This window comes from Cupressus sempervirens, chromosome 10 (assembly GCF_028749045.1).
Source record: "Cupressus sempervirens isolate cs-2001-9-10 chromosome 10, ASM2874904v1, whole genome shotgun sequence".
In the NCBI taxonomy this organism is placed as follows: domain Eukaryota; kingdom Viridiplantae; phylum Streptophyta; class Pinopsida; order Cupressales; family Cupressaceae; genus Cupressus; species Cupressus sempervirens.
The window spans coordinates 891,313,731-891,328,744 of NC_143127.1; the positions used below are offsets into that span (position 1 = coordinate 891,313,731).

Here is a 15,014-nt window from a genome sequence, read left to right on the forward strand (position 1 = left end):
TGGACATGTGATATGTGGTATTGTAACAATATTCTCCTAGGTGTATCCACTTGAACCATGCCCGTTGTTGTGCCAAAACATAGTTTCAAAGGTAACTTTCGAGCCACTTGTTCACAATCTTCATTTGTCTATTTGTCTAAGGGTGGAAACAACTACTTGGTGACAATTATGTCCTTGTCAATCGAAACAGTTCTGTCCAGAAGGTACTGATGAATCACCCATACCACTCACTGACAATGTTTCAGAGTAACCTATGCAGATGAAAGACTTCTTTAAAAAATAGATTGGTAACTTGTGTGGCCTGAAAATCTGAGGGGATGGCAAAGAAATGTGTGTACTTTTTCAATCTATCAACCACCACAAAAATGCAATCCTTTTCGTGCACCTTGGGTAGCCCTGTTACAAAATTCATCAAGATACTTTCCCACTTATGTTCTGGAATTGGTAGAGGTTGTAGTAAATCAGCAGGCAGAGTATGTTCGGATTTGACCACATTCTCTTACATACTGCAACACGTCTCCTTTAAGTCCTTTCCATGAAAACCTCTCCCAAAGACTTCTATAAGTTTTGAGGAAATGTGGGTTTTCTATCAAGGGAGAGTCGTGTATTTGCTTCAAGATTTTCTACTTCAATTTGGATTCTGAGACTAAAAATATATGATTCTTATAGTAGATAATGTCATCCACCACTCTGTACCAAAATCGTCCTAAGTGTTGCCATCCATTAGCTCACAAGAAAATGTGCTTTTGGAATATTCTACCAACAAATGTGCCTTCCAGTCAACTGAAATCTAATTTAGTGAACAAATGGTGGGTTTCCTGTACAAGGCATCTAAAATCACATTGTTCTTTCCTTTTACATATTTAATGTCAAAATCAAAAGCCTGAACCTTGCTTACCCATTTTTGTTGTCTTTTGTTCAAGTCTCATTGCTTCAAAAAACATTTCAAACTGTTGTGATCCATATGGACGAAAAATTTGGCGCCCACCAAATACTGTTGAAACTTGGTTAGTGCATGTATGATGGCCAACATTTCTTTGTCGTAGATGGAATATAAATGTTTCATTTATGTAAGCTTCCTGCTCTCATAAGCTATGGGGTGTATATCTTGCATGAGTATTGCACCAATGCCTTCTCTGAATGGGTTGCACTCCAGAATGAACGATTGAGTAAAATTAGGTAATGCAAGTATGGGACAAGTGCTCATTGCCTCTTTCAGCTTTTCAAAAGTGAGCTGTGTCTTTTCATTCCACTAAAAAGACCCCTTCTTTGTCAAATTCGTTAAGGGTGTGCTGAGCTGAGAGAATCCTTTAACAAACCTCTGGTAATAACTGTACAGTTCGAAAAACTCTCAAAAATTCGTGAGTTATTTTGGGGGAGGCCAATCAAGGATAGCCTAAATCTTCTCCGAATGAACTTGAACTCCATATTTACTGACAACATGCCCTAGGTACAATACTTATGTCATATCGAATTCACACTTGGATTGCTTGGTGAACAAAGACTGCCCCCCCATGATCCTTAGTACTTCATCCAGATGCTTCAAGTGCTTCTCCCGTGTCGTGCTATAAATAAGATCATCAAAAAAATACCAATAAGTACTTATGCAATTGTTTGTTGAAGATGTGATTCATGCATGATTGAAATGTAGCAGGTGCATTTGTCAATCCGAACAGCATGACCAAAAATTCATAATACCCGTAGTGACAATAGAAGGTCATCTTTTCTACGTCTTCCTCCTTCATGTGGATCTAATGGTATCCGGAATGAAGATCTATTTTTGAAAAATAGACTGCACCATGTAATTCATCCAGCAACTCACTTATCCTTGAAATGGGATATCTATTCTTCTTCTTTTTTGTTCAACGCACGGTAGTCCACACACATGTGCATTGTCCCATCCTTCTTGACCAATACTACTAATCACGTAAAGGGGCTAGAACTAAGACGGATCCATTCTTTCTCCAGTAGTTACTGAATAATCTTTTCGATCTCATCTTTGAATTTCTTGGGATGACGGTAGGGTGTAGTTATGACCGGCTTGGCTCCAGCTTCCAACTTGATAGTATGTTCAAACCCTCGATGAGGCGATATGCCAAGAGGAATGTCAATGAAAACTTTATCATGTTCACTCAAAATATTCTAGAGATCCTCATCCTAGGGAGGTGTCCATTTTCCTTTTATAGGTTCCACCAAGACAAAACAATGTGCAGCCCACGCAACATCATCATGCCGAAAATTGCCTCCATCTAATGTGCAAAAACTTCCTTTGGACCTTCATTTTCCATTTCGTGAAGAACAACCTTCTTTCCCTCGACAACAAAAGTGAAGTCCATTCTTTTGAAAGTGTCTTCATCCACTATATGCCTAGAATAACCTCCATATCATCAAGGTCCACTATGAAGAAATCCTCAGTCACCGTGTGATTCACCATTGTTATACTTAGCTGAGGAACAAGGTGTGTGCAGGGCAGGAGCTTCTCTCTGGAAACCTTGACCTGAAATCCTGCATGCGTCTTCATAGGTAGACCTCTTCGTTTCACCAAAGAGGAGTTTATGAAGTTTAGCGTAGCTCCTCTATCGAGCATCACCATAACCCTTTGTACTTGAAGGGTTCCCCATACACGAAACACTGTACACATTGGGCTACCAGCTAGGGCAATAGTTCCTCCGTGTCGTACCAACGGTGCAATCCTTTTTGTACTGTTCAAACTAACCATGTTGGTGTCATCATGATGTTGGTTGTCTTTGACAAGTGTTTCTTCCTATTCGTCCTCATCATTGGACATGACCTCAATGTAGTGTATTTTCCCTTTTCTAAGGCATCTATGGCCAGGTTCCCAAGGTCCCTTGCAATTGAAAGATAATTTATTCCTTCAGAGTTCCTGTTTGATAGCTTCGTCCAATGACGGCTTCCTGGGCAGAGGTTTATTATCTTTGTCCCTCAAAAACATTGATGGTTTGGGGTGTGAGTAACTTCGAGAGGATGACATCGATGATGATGCCATGCTCCGTGCCTTCTTAACAGCTTCGAACAGGGTAGTAGGATTGAACCCCTTTACCCAACCTTTCAGTGGTTCTATCAATCCATCCATGAAGAGCACTATCTGTCTTCTTTCATAAATGTTCGTGACCAAAACAGAGAGTTTCTAAAATTCTGCAATGTACTACTCGACCGATCCAGTTTGCCTTAGTTGTGCCAAATCTTTGAAATTGACTTCTAGATCTTTACCATCAAATGGATCTATCAATCTCTCACTGAATTATGCGTAAGTATTTATTTGATACATAGTGTGATGGTATCATGATGCCACCATTCATGTGCAACTCCCTCCAAGTGCAATGCCGCAAATTTGATTGCTCCTTCTTCTGGCATGGGATTAAGCTAGAAGTAAGTATCGGCCTTCATTACCCACACTTGCATAGATATGGATCTGAATCCATCAACTTTCTCCAGAGATCATCATTAAAATATCCTCAATTTTTGCCTCTTAAATATCTTATTCTCAAATCCGCATAATCTTTGTAGGATATATCTTCCTCAAAATTCGCATTCTTCTAGTCTTCTCTCCGTTGTTCTTGCATCTCTTTAAAGGTTGGTATCAATGATCTGTGCCTAATTCCTGGGAAGTCCTCTTAGTACTGTCATGAGTTCAGTAGCTGTCGGTTCCGGTTTGGCAGCCATTCTATCAATGGAATGTGTCATCTTCCAGCTATAAACTCTCATTCATTGTTCACAGGCTGGCAGGATCGAAGCACTCTAATACCACTATAATGGTCATTTATTTGGGGTTACCTAGATGACCCGTCACAAGTATGGAATGACCATGAGAAAGACCTCCAGGAATGTCATACAGTGGGGATAATATGGGTTCATTTGAAAGCTTGTACAGAGAGTTAGTGATCAGGGTCATACACTAGGGAATGTGGGCACTGTGTGGTAGAAGATGTGGAGGTGAGGAGTACGGTGAATGCAAGGTATCGTACGGTAAGGGGAGAAGGAAAGAGATACAGATAGTTGAGATCGTACAGTGTGAAAGGGAAGCCAAGTTGACAAGGGTAGGAACTATCCTAGAGGTCGTACAGTGGGGATAATGCAGACCGTACACTTAGCAATTGCAAGTCATATGAAGGGTGATTAGGAGGGTGACAATGTTGAAGTAAGATGTCAGAGATGTGAAGGGGTGGAGGTATGGATAGAGACAGGAGGCTATACAGACGATGGAGAGAGGTACGGAGATGTTCTGATGCCAGAGAGAGAGAAACGAATCCAACACACGAAACCAATGCACAGATACTGCCAACTTGAAGTGACCAAAACACATAAATATATATATATATATATATATATATATATATATATATATATATATATATATATATATATATATATATATATATATATATAGCTTGCAACAAGAATGAAGCTCTGACTTGCCAAATCTGAGCGAAGTGTTACAGGCAATGAAATAGGGTGAGGGTTGAATTCCACCGAAACTGAAATAGCCAAGTAGGGAAGATCTTTCACTTCCGAAATGACAAACAATAGAGAATCCCAACTGGAATTCGTAGTACAAAGAAATAATCCAAAATACCTACCTAAAGACTACCTACAAGTCGTGCTTAAATACCCGTCAGGAAAATTTTTGAGGGTGTACAAAGATAGTAGACGACGACACAAACTACGAAAACAAAAATAAAAATGGGTCCAAGATATATCAAATCAATCGGCCTAGTAACAATAGTTTGATAAATGATTTATTTTATAACGGGAACATTACAAATGAAGAATTAAAGGTTTCTTAAATAGAATCCTAGAATTTGCTCAACGATTGAGATCAAAGTGAATGAATGGTTGAGATTGAAGATGAGATTCAATTAGAATAGCAAATTTTCATATGAAAAGGAAGTTAGTTGATCGCTTCTTAGTGTAGTAAGAAGTTCACTAATCTAATTCCTTTCCTAATCTGTGTCCACTCAATATTTCTAATTCTAAACTGAAAAGAGAGAATAAAATAGAAGCTATTTGATTTTAAAAGGTTAAATATGACCTCATAATTGAATAATCTAATTAATTGAATAATTAAATTCAATAATTAGAATGAGGGTGTATTAATTAAATCAAATATGTTTAGTTCCTCATGTGTATTAGTTAAAAGGGGTGAATGTAATTTAATAAAAGTACTAGGACTTTTAATTAAATAAATTCAATTAATAGGTTTACCTTTGCTAATTCAATCTTGATTTAGAAATTAAATAAAGCAAGTAATTAATACAGATTAATGATGTTTTGCATTTGACACTTAGGTCATGTAGAGAATATCAAACTCAAAATTATCTAGTACAATAGGACTTTGGGAAAGATTGATAGACTAAAATTCGTTCAGCATACCAACGTGCCAATTTAGGGGTATTACAGCGATAGCCTATAAGATTGCTCCACCAAGATTGTTACCCATTCCGATACCATGTTAGAATAGGATAATCTTTATCTTTTCTGAAACTTGTAATAACACTTGTAGGTTTATTTTTTGTGTCAAATTGCTTTCTCAAAGCATATGTATATGATTTTAAGAGGCATGTCTCCGTAGAGAGATGTCCCTTTAACTCTCATTAGTTATCAATAACATTTGCTTATGGTCATGATAAAGAGTAAGATATTGACTTCTATGTATGTATGTAGTAAGTATATAACTCATATATATACAAAGTATACTATATACAAATATCTTCAATGCATTTTATTGAAATGAAACCACACTAAAAATGACATGGACAAAACACATTTTTTTTCTCTGTAACAATTGACTTCTTTAACATTAATTCTCAAAGCCATGGTTATTTCTTGCATACCTTTGTTGACCATAGCTTGTCGAGAGTTTGTTTGTGTAGATAGTTTAAGTAATAGTCATGAAAAACCATAGTGTGGTGAATAACACTTCTATCCTATTGCCTAGCACAAAAGCTCTAATTGCAATACATAACATATATACATATCCAAACGTAGTGAAATATCAAACACATTTGTCGTACCAATGGACAAACCAAGGTCCAAAATAACATGAACCCATAGTCTCAACGATTTCCAAGACTCATGAATTCTAAAAGAAATGAATCCATATTCACAAATCAACATTTGTTATACCCCACTTCATATAATCTATAGAGCTCTATGTTAATGGCATCACCTCTCCCAACTTTAATGTTTTATATATTTTTTAAGCACTCCTTATTACCTTGGACAATTTTATAGTTTTGTGTCTCCATGTTTTGTCGTACAATTACCATTGTTGAGCTAATGGCTACATGTGATGCCAAAGATAGCTAACAGACATAGTAAGATTGTGATATTATAACCAAGATCATCTTGCCACTTTAATGATGGCACATCCTTGCCAATAGATAGCTTGTATTGTTTGAAGTAGATGTTGAACCCCTTCAACTATCATTAAGCCCCGCCAAATAACATGTTTGTGAAGAGTCCTTTACTAATTCAAAGAACTTTTTATCTTTATAAAGATCACCTGAATCATCACATGCAGATGCAACCCCCGAGTTATTATGATTTTTCATTGTCTCCTATCAACTAATTGAGTTTACCTTATCAAAACTACATTCATGGTTTCCATGGTTCTTATTTAACTAAGAGGAAAATTTTATATTAAAAATAAATTAATAGCCATATAACTTTTAATAAATCAATGGATAAATATGTACCTCTACCACAAATAGTATACAGCTATAACTTGGCAATAAGTTTTCAAAAATCAACTTCGTAAAAAAAAATTGAAAATAAATTTATTGTATTAACCAACCCACACCTCCACCTTCAACACTAGCTATAGTATAGATTCCATTTTCAAGCTAAATATTTCTTCTTAACATTCAACTGTCTATTTTTGGCATGCATATGAGACATGTTTGAAAATATTGAAAACACTATAAATAATTATGATGGTCTTCCTATTAATTCCACCATGGCTAATTTTATTACGTTTATGCCCTATCTACAGGCTTCAGTGATTTCCTTCTCTTACTGATTGTCTATTTCCAAGCCATGTGAATTTTCTTGATTCTCCTACTTTGTAATCACACACACACACACACACACACACACACACACACACACATTCAACAAAACACATGCCCCATTAAGATGCTCCCTATGTAGAAACCCATGACAGCTCTAATACACTTTGTAAAAGGTGAATGGAAAAATACTCAATGTGTTGTGGCACTAATATATTTCATTAATCATTTTGTCCATATCAATAACATTACATAATGCCTCTATTTATAGGTCTTTGATTATTTTTGGAAACATCTAAATTATCGATCAAATAGACATTTCTTAAACTATCTAAACATAAACACCTTCTAGAAATTTACCTAACCCTATTCATCAATCTAGGAATTTCTAGAATCCTCTATTATGCTTTTACATTTCATTTGAGGGGAAATTAAACATTCCAACACACACCCCTAATTTCAACCTCAAATGTTGTTGCATACAAATCCAAATCCTTTCTTTTGCCTGATACCAAAATGTTATTTTCCAATAATCTTCATATCTGTTAATGCACGAAGTGTCTTCCAAGGCTACGACCTATAATTTCTACAAACATTTTTTCAGCAATTGGTTGCCAACGATTTCCTCTTTTCACAAGATCCACTGATAATCTTGCCTCATCTGTCAAATATGTCGGTGACAAGATTCATTAATAACCTTGATCAAATTCATGTCTGCTTTCAACTACCCCTTGATAGCTTCATCTGTCACAAATGGTGACAAGGTTCTCCAAATAACCTTGCTGCTAAATTTTTTTTTAAAACTCTTTGCTATCACAAATGATGACAAACAAATTCCTTCCTTATTCAGCTATCGCTTGATTAATTGCTTCTGTCAAAAAATGTGACAGGATTCTCCCAATTAATCTGGCTCTAATTTGTATGTTACAAATGGTGACAAGATTTTCTTACCCTAGCTCTAATGCCACTTGTAGAAACCCACGACAGCTCTAATACACCTTGTGGAAGGTGGACGGACAAAATAAATTAAAATGGAAAAATACTCAATGTGATGCGGCACTAATATATTTCATTAACCATTTTGTCCATATCAATAACATTACATAATGCCTCTATTTATAGAGGTCTTTGATTATTTCTAGAAACGTCTAAATTATCGGAGAAATAGATATTTCTTGAACTATCAAACATAAACAATTTCTAGAATTTTACATAACCCTATTCATCAATATAGGAATTTCTAGAATCCTCTATTATGCTTTTACATTTCATTTATTCCAACACCCTAAACAATATCTAATATATTAAAAGTAAAAAATATAATGAGCATATAGAAATTATTCAAATTTAAAAAGTAGTGCATGGAATTTGGCTTTTCTTTGTACAACATTTCCATTAGGCAATGGCACAAGGGAAACAATTGCTTCTCAACAAATTCATGCTATGAAGTTTTGGAACATAAGACAATCTTTTGGAGCATGAAGAGTATTACTTCAGGCAGCAATAAGCAAGAAACATCATTAGGACAAAAGGTCAACTGCTTCTGCTAGCTATAGCTGAGCATGATAAAATATGAAGGATTAAAACATCTTTGCAGAAAACTACGTCAATTTCTTCAGCTTTAGAAAAGGATGCCTTTGGCACAACACAATATAAAGGATAAAAGCCTTTTTGTAGAGAATTTGGTCTATTTCTTCAAACTCACAGAAAAGCATGACTTGTTGATTAAGGAGATTGGGAATGAAATCCTCTATAACATCATTCCACAGGAGAAATTTTAAAATATGTTCTATAATGTTGGAAAAAAAAATTGTCCTTATAAAAGCAAAAGGTTACCCTAGAAACAATCAACATTAGAGAGATGCATATTTTGGATTCGATTGTGTGCCATATTTTTGCATCAACATTTTGAATTGCACTTAGTGATCCATCATCAAGATGAAAAGAGCTAGAGAAGATAAATGCACAAAGAGATCAATACATATAAATATATATGAAACCGAATACATTTAAATTGAAATATAATCCAAAACATCTGGACTACATTTGCAGTATAGTTTCTCTTTAACAATCAGTTTGACCGAAATATAAAAGGGTATGTGCAGCACACACCACTGCTCCAGCACTGAGAAAGCAATAACAACACATTATATCCTGCCAAACTAAAATCCTTGTATAATAAAGGGAAAAAAAAATTAAAAATGAAAATAATGTTAACAATATAATTAAATATTACCACTGACAATAGAGGTCCTTGCTTGAACTTATCATGGAAGGCAAATGCAAGGGGCTTAACTTGTTCTCCTGGCCCTCGTATAAATCCTCTATGTTTCATAGCCAAAGAAAAAGGACAAAAGGAAAACAAACAGATTTTTATGTTGGTAAATTGCATTTGACATATCCAAAATGAAGAACTTTCCGTGAATAAATCAATACAATTGAAAAGGAAATCCTTAAAATAAATATAAGACTAGAAAGCAATAAAAAAAACTTACATGAGTGATGCTGATATGAATGGTGTTCTTCTTGTATCATAGATTGCGATAAGACCTTCATACATCGAATCTCCCCCACGATATGACAAAGCTAATCTCTCTCCAGAAACATCCCAGGCCATCTTTTCAATGTTGCCAAACCTAGACAGCAAAAGTTTGGAGAAGTTGAAATATATTTAGAATCATGGTAGACAGTTATTCCAACTCACATTTACTTCTCTAACTAAGCTCAAACATATAGCATGTTGGAACACTCTCTTTGCAAATAGTCCTGTGATAACATCAGACTGAAACACAATCATATATCTCACCCTCCAGTTATGGACCCAATTTCTGGTAAATCCACGGGCAGTAAGTGTGCATCTGCCAAATCAAGCATGTAAGAAATCAGATACCCAAAATCCTTACTATTGATAATCTGGGCAAGTTACTGAAAGAACACCAACTTATTAATAATAGACTAAAGTTCACAGATCAAAATATTTTGCTCACAGTGTAAACTACCAGATATGGCATGCCATATCTAGTAGTTTAACCTCAACCATCTGTTGCTTGAATCTTGTGATCCAGCCACCATTGCTTCCTATAGCTCTGAAATGGAAAAATTTCAATTGGAAGTTGAGATCATGATACAATTAAAAAGCTTTTTAATTATGGTAGTTTATATTGTGAGCACAATATTTTGATCTGTAAACTTGACTCCTTTAAGTCAGAAATAACTACCTTCCCATTGTTTGCAATCACTGTCAATGGATATAACCTATGTCAGAAGGCATGCCAAGCAAAACACGACTCATACGAGTTACTAAAACTTGTATCAAGAAAAGATACTAATTTGTAACCTCACATAGCACTTTGAAGATTCCCATTTATAAGTTTATAACCAATGTCAATGTTGGAAGTTTCTTAGTACAGATTTGTTATATCGTGAACTTAGTTATATTTTCCTACCTACCATTAAGAATTATTGATTAATGTAAATCATTAACTAAAACTTGGGTATAAAGACCGAAGTGTATGTTACTTGAGAGATTAAGGAGAGAACTACGTGAGGCCTCAATCCCATTTGGAAGCAAGTATGTAGGCAATCCTTGGGGGAAGCATGCTCATGTGACCCAAATCTGTAGGGAAGGGTTTAGGCGATAAATCCAAGGTTTGTGGTTTCATGTGCTTCAACTTAAGGCCAAATTTGCATGGATGGTAGTGATCTTACCTTTCAATTGATATGTCCTCACTATATAGGAGAGACCCAATGAAACGCAAGCTATCATCATCAAGCCTGTCTACTCTCAGGTCAATTATGTTTGATTTTCCAATAATTACTCCAAAATCTTGAGGGAGCTTTTAGAGTCGTAGTCATCATTGTCTAACTCTATGTGCAGAGGTGAAAATGATCCTAATATTATATGAACTAAAAGTAATTTGAGTTTTATTGTTGAAAACTAGGGTCGCGTGTCTTGGATCATTAACTAGTATGGGAGGATATAAGTTATCTTCAAGAACTAGCAAAGTCTGCTCTTTAAATAAGCATATGATAAAATAGGCCATGACATGGATATAGATAAGTTAAAGAAATTTAAAAGCTTGTATCGGATGATAATATGAAGTTAGGCTACCATGATATGACGGTGTGAACAATGTAAAGTCTTATTTTGTACAGACGATCTACTTGCTCTAGATGTGCCTAATTTTTTGTTGAGTTTCCCTAAAATGGGTAGAATAACTATTATCGAATATGAGGGGTATTTTTCCATTATATCTAGTTGGTGGAAAATGTGTGCTACCCTTTTCTTCTATACATGTATTACAAGTCAAAGTAGGATATTGTTTACTATTACCATTGTGGAAAAACAAATCTGTGATAAACAGTGTGTTTCTAAACAATGTGATTCTAGATAACTATTGCATGGAGTAAAGTGATTCTAGCAACTAGCAAAGAATCATATTTAAAGTCAACTTTAGGTGAGCATGAGACAAAGGATGAGTAAAAGTAGATCTTACATTGCCTGCATTTTGTCTTTTAGTACTTGTACCTATTTGGCCTATTCATTTTGTTGTTATATGTATATGCACATCAGTAAATAAAAAATCAAATTGAACTGATTAAACATTGAAATTTTGACACCTTATATTTCAAGGTACGTAAATTCTCAATTCAGCTCTAATGTTTCATAATATTGTTCTGCAATTTATTTCAAGAATGACTTGTATAAGATAAGACAAATTTATTAATGTCCAACAAAAGATCACCCAAGGGTCTATGGGAGTGAAAAGTGTACAAGAAGAAAGACAGCCAGCTACAAGAGTAACAAACGGTGCCTAGGAAAGAGAAAACATGAAATAAAAGAAGCAAGTAGCAACAATCCAACAAGGCAGGGACTAGGGGTCCTTCCTCAACCGAAAGAAGTCAAGCACCGAAGGGTACAAACTAAAGCAAGCAAGGGCCCCTAGCCGCTGCCAATAACTATTGGTGGGGTGCGAGGCCTCGCAGATCTGGAATGACTGGTGGCGATGGCATAGGATGGTTGCTTCATCCCACAAGCCGAAGATGAGGGAGAAAAGAAAGTGGTGATGAGCTGAACCAAGACTCTCTTTGGGAGAATAAGAGCTACAAAGTGTGTTCATGGAACTGCATAGTCTCTCTATAGTACAGTGCAAGGCACCTCTAGTCCGTATAGCTAAAAAAGGCTGCAAGGGAGTAACATTCTTTGAATAAGCAATAGAATCTCCCTTGAATCTCGTAATAGGCGGGGTAGTGAAAAATGAAATGGATCTCCATCTCAACCGTAGCCAAGGTGCACATATGGCAAGTCCGGTCCACATTCCTCTCAAACAATGTGATGGTCTGTTTGGATCCAAAGCCAGTGGGAGCCAACTCTTAAGAACCCAAGGGAGATGCGTAAGGCATGACACCAACACCGAGACAGGTACTTAGGGCGCACAATAATACCATCTCGAATATCAAGCAAGTGCTTAGCATAAAAGGCCACCTTCGAACGTAACCCCCCAACAAGATTACACCACATCATGGTGATGTACTGTTTATAAATGTCAAGTCTGACATGCTCGTTCAACCCCTATTATGAGGGGAGGAGGTGAGCGGGAGCATCAAGCGAGAACTGATAGGGAAGGAGGTAGTCAATATCGATCCTAATCAAGCCCAATAAAAAAGAAGCCTATGCAAACCAACAGACACAGGAGACCAGATTGGACTCCGCAACTGTGACTCGGGAACAATAAGCCAAGTATGAGTATCTATGTTTGTCGCCCATTGAGTCTACAAAGCCACGAATATGGTGAAGAAACCAAATCAGATGAAAAATGACGGCTAGCCTAAAAGGATGGGCTCTGAACTCGGCTAGAATAATGTTGTGAGTGGTGAGCTAATGACATCTAATAATACATCGAAGTAGCAGAGTCTAGACGTGCTCGATGGAGGCCCAATCCGAGTCAAGGAGAGAGGGCCCCCAAACCACCGAGCCATAAAGAACAGTCGGTTTGACCAGAGAGCCTCAAAGGGACAACTTTGACAAAGTGTCCTGGAAGTGATGTTTGAAGCATTGTCTTTCGAGCATTGCAAGGGAGCCCATCCCCTTACTAACTCTAGACTCAATAACAGGTCTCAAATTGAAGTGAAGTCCAAAGAACTTGACCCCAAGGTAGACATAGGATGTGGTAATCTTGATTTCTTGACCCTAGAAACAGTTGAAGACCATAACCCGAGTCTTGCTCAAGTTCACGTAAAGTTGCTGAAGGTCACAAAAGGAAGCCAAGCCATTGAGAAGCCTCTGGAGAAGAGGCCAGAAGGATCACATCATCGGCAAACATGAGAATGGAGATCAAGACCTGATGTAAGTAGCAACCATCAACAGGGAGCGAGGAGTTCCTCATAAAGGACTCAAGCTCATTAAAATAAATGCAAAACAAGGTGGGGAAAGAGGGAAACCCTATTTCACCCCAATAATGCTCTAAATGGGAGACTTGAAACCCACCAGCAACCTGAATCTACCAATCACACTATCATATAACCTCATAATAGCTGTCATTAAGATCTTTGAAATCCCGATGTCTCTCCGTCTCTAGAAAATGGACACCCACAGGATGGTATCAAAGGCCTTATGAAAGTCCACAAAACAATAGTAGACTTTCACAGAGTAGTGACGAGCCTCCTCGATGATGGCCCGTACAGTCAACATGTGGTCCATGGTCTAGCAATTCGCCCGAAAGCCAACCTGGCCTTTGGCTCTGCAAGCTCTCTTGTCAAGCTCAATGGAAAGAATAATGTTCAACGATGTAGCATAGAGCTTGGCAAAGGTGTGCCCAATCATGATAGTTTTGTAGTTGCTCGGGTCCGAAGCCAAGTCAATCTTGTGAATCGGATATATGATGTGTCTCGACCATGAATTAAGAAAACCAGTGCAGACAACTCTATTGAAGAGCACTGGAACAAAGAATACCAAGATAAGAACATCAAGCTTAAGGAGCTCAGCCTAAAAACCCTCCTCATCAACCGCCCTGTTGGAGCTCATGAATCTAATGAGCCTTATGGATGTTGGACGAGGTGAAAAGGTGGCAGCTAGGAGGCAAGGTGAGGTGGAGAGGAGGTTGGCCAAGAATGTCATAGAGAGTGGAGGCATGGGAGGTGAGGGAGTGGAGATCGAGGGTGGAGGGCGGGGGAAGGCAGCGAGGGAATAAAGTGCACTAGAAGAGCTTCAGGTTGCGGGATAACGTGTCACAAAGGAAATGACACTAGGAAGAAAAGAACGATTGTTTCTTTTAGAAAAGGAAATGATTGTACAAGCAACACATGCTAGTGAAATCATCTAAGTGAGACATGAATGCAGAGCGCAAGTGGCAATGGAAGGATTTATAGTCGTCATTGAACCAACGGTTCACAAGGAAAGTGTTATGGCGTAAGGAGTGGTAGCGGTGGCAATGGGGGATGGAGAGGAGAGAAAACTCCTAGGTCGCAACAACTAAAAGGTCAAACAAGGAGGAGACCAGGTCAGATCCAGAGAAACCACCAGGGGGAAGAAGACATCGGAGATGGATGAGGAAAAGATCACCATCACTCTCGAGGAAGCAGAAGCGGATAGGGGTGTGGATAGCCACTAGCAGGGGGTGGGAAAGGGGAGGTGAACAGCTAGAGAAGTGAAGCACAAGGCTAAGGAGAGCATGGTCAACCAAGGGAAGGCGGGTGACAGTGAAACTGTGAATGAACGAAATGAAGGAAGCACAAGTGAGGGCATAGTCCACAACACTTGCACCACCAAAATGGGGCCACCAAGTGAACAACTTAGAACCGTGGAAGCATGAGAGGCCGTTCAGAATCACCAGGTCGGAGGACTCACAAAGATGGAGGAGATGATGGCCATAAATAGAGAGAGTGGCCCTTGACTATCCTCTGAGGTGCACTAAAGCCCCAGGCTAGTAGGATTCGTCTCAGAAGTACAAGTCCAATCAAAATGGTGGTCATGTATAGTAGTCTAAA

General features: G+C 37.6%; 1 protein-coding gene across 2 annotated transcripts in view; it reads right to left on the reverse strand.

The window, feature by feature from the left end:
- Positions 1–8,990: 8,990 nt before the first annotated feature.
- LOC149536852 (Transducin/WD40 repeat-like superfamily protein) overlaps positions 8,991–15,014 on the reverse strand; it is a 65,339-nt gene continuing 59,315 nt past the window's right edge. For both annotated transcript variants that reach the window (XM_089805255.1, XM_089805254.1), the window contains 4 exons: positions 9,835–9,886; positions 9,524–9,664; positions 9,265–9,352; positions 8,991–9,153 (listed from right to left, as the gene is read on the reverse strand). In XM_089805255.1, coding sequence (XP_089661381.1) covers positions 9,100–9,153; positions 9,265–9,352; positions 9,524–9,664; positions 9,835–9,886 — 335 coding nt within the window. In that variant the 3' untranslated portion in view covers positions 8,991–9,099. The remainder of the gene's footprint in view (positions 9,154–9,264; positions 9,353–9,523; positions 9,665–9,834; positions 9,887–15,014) is intronic.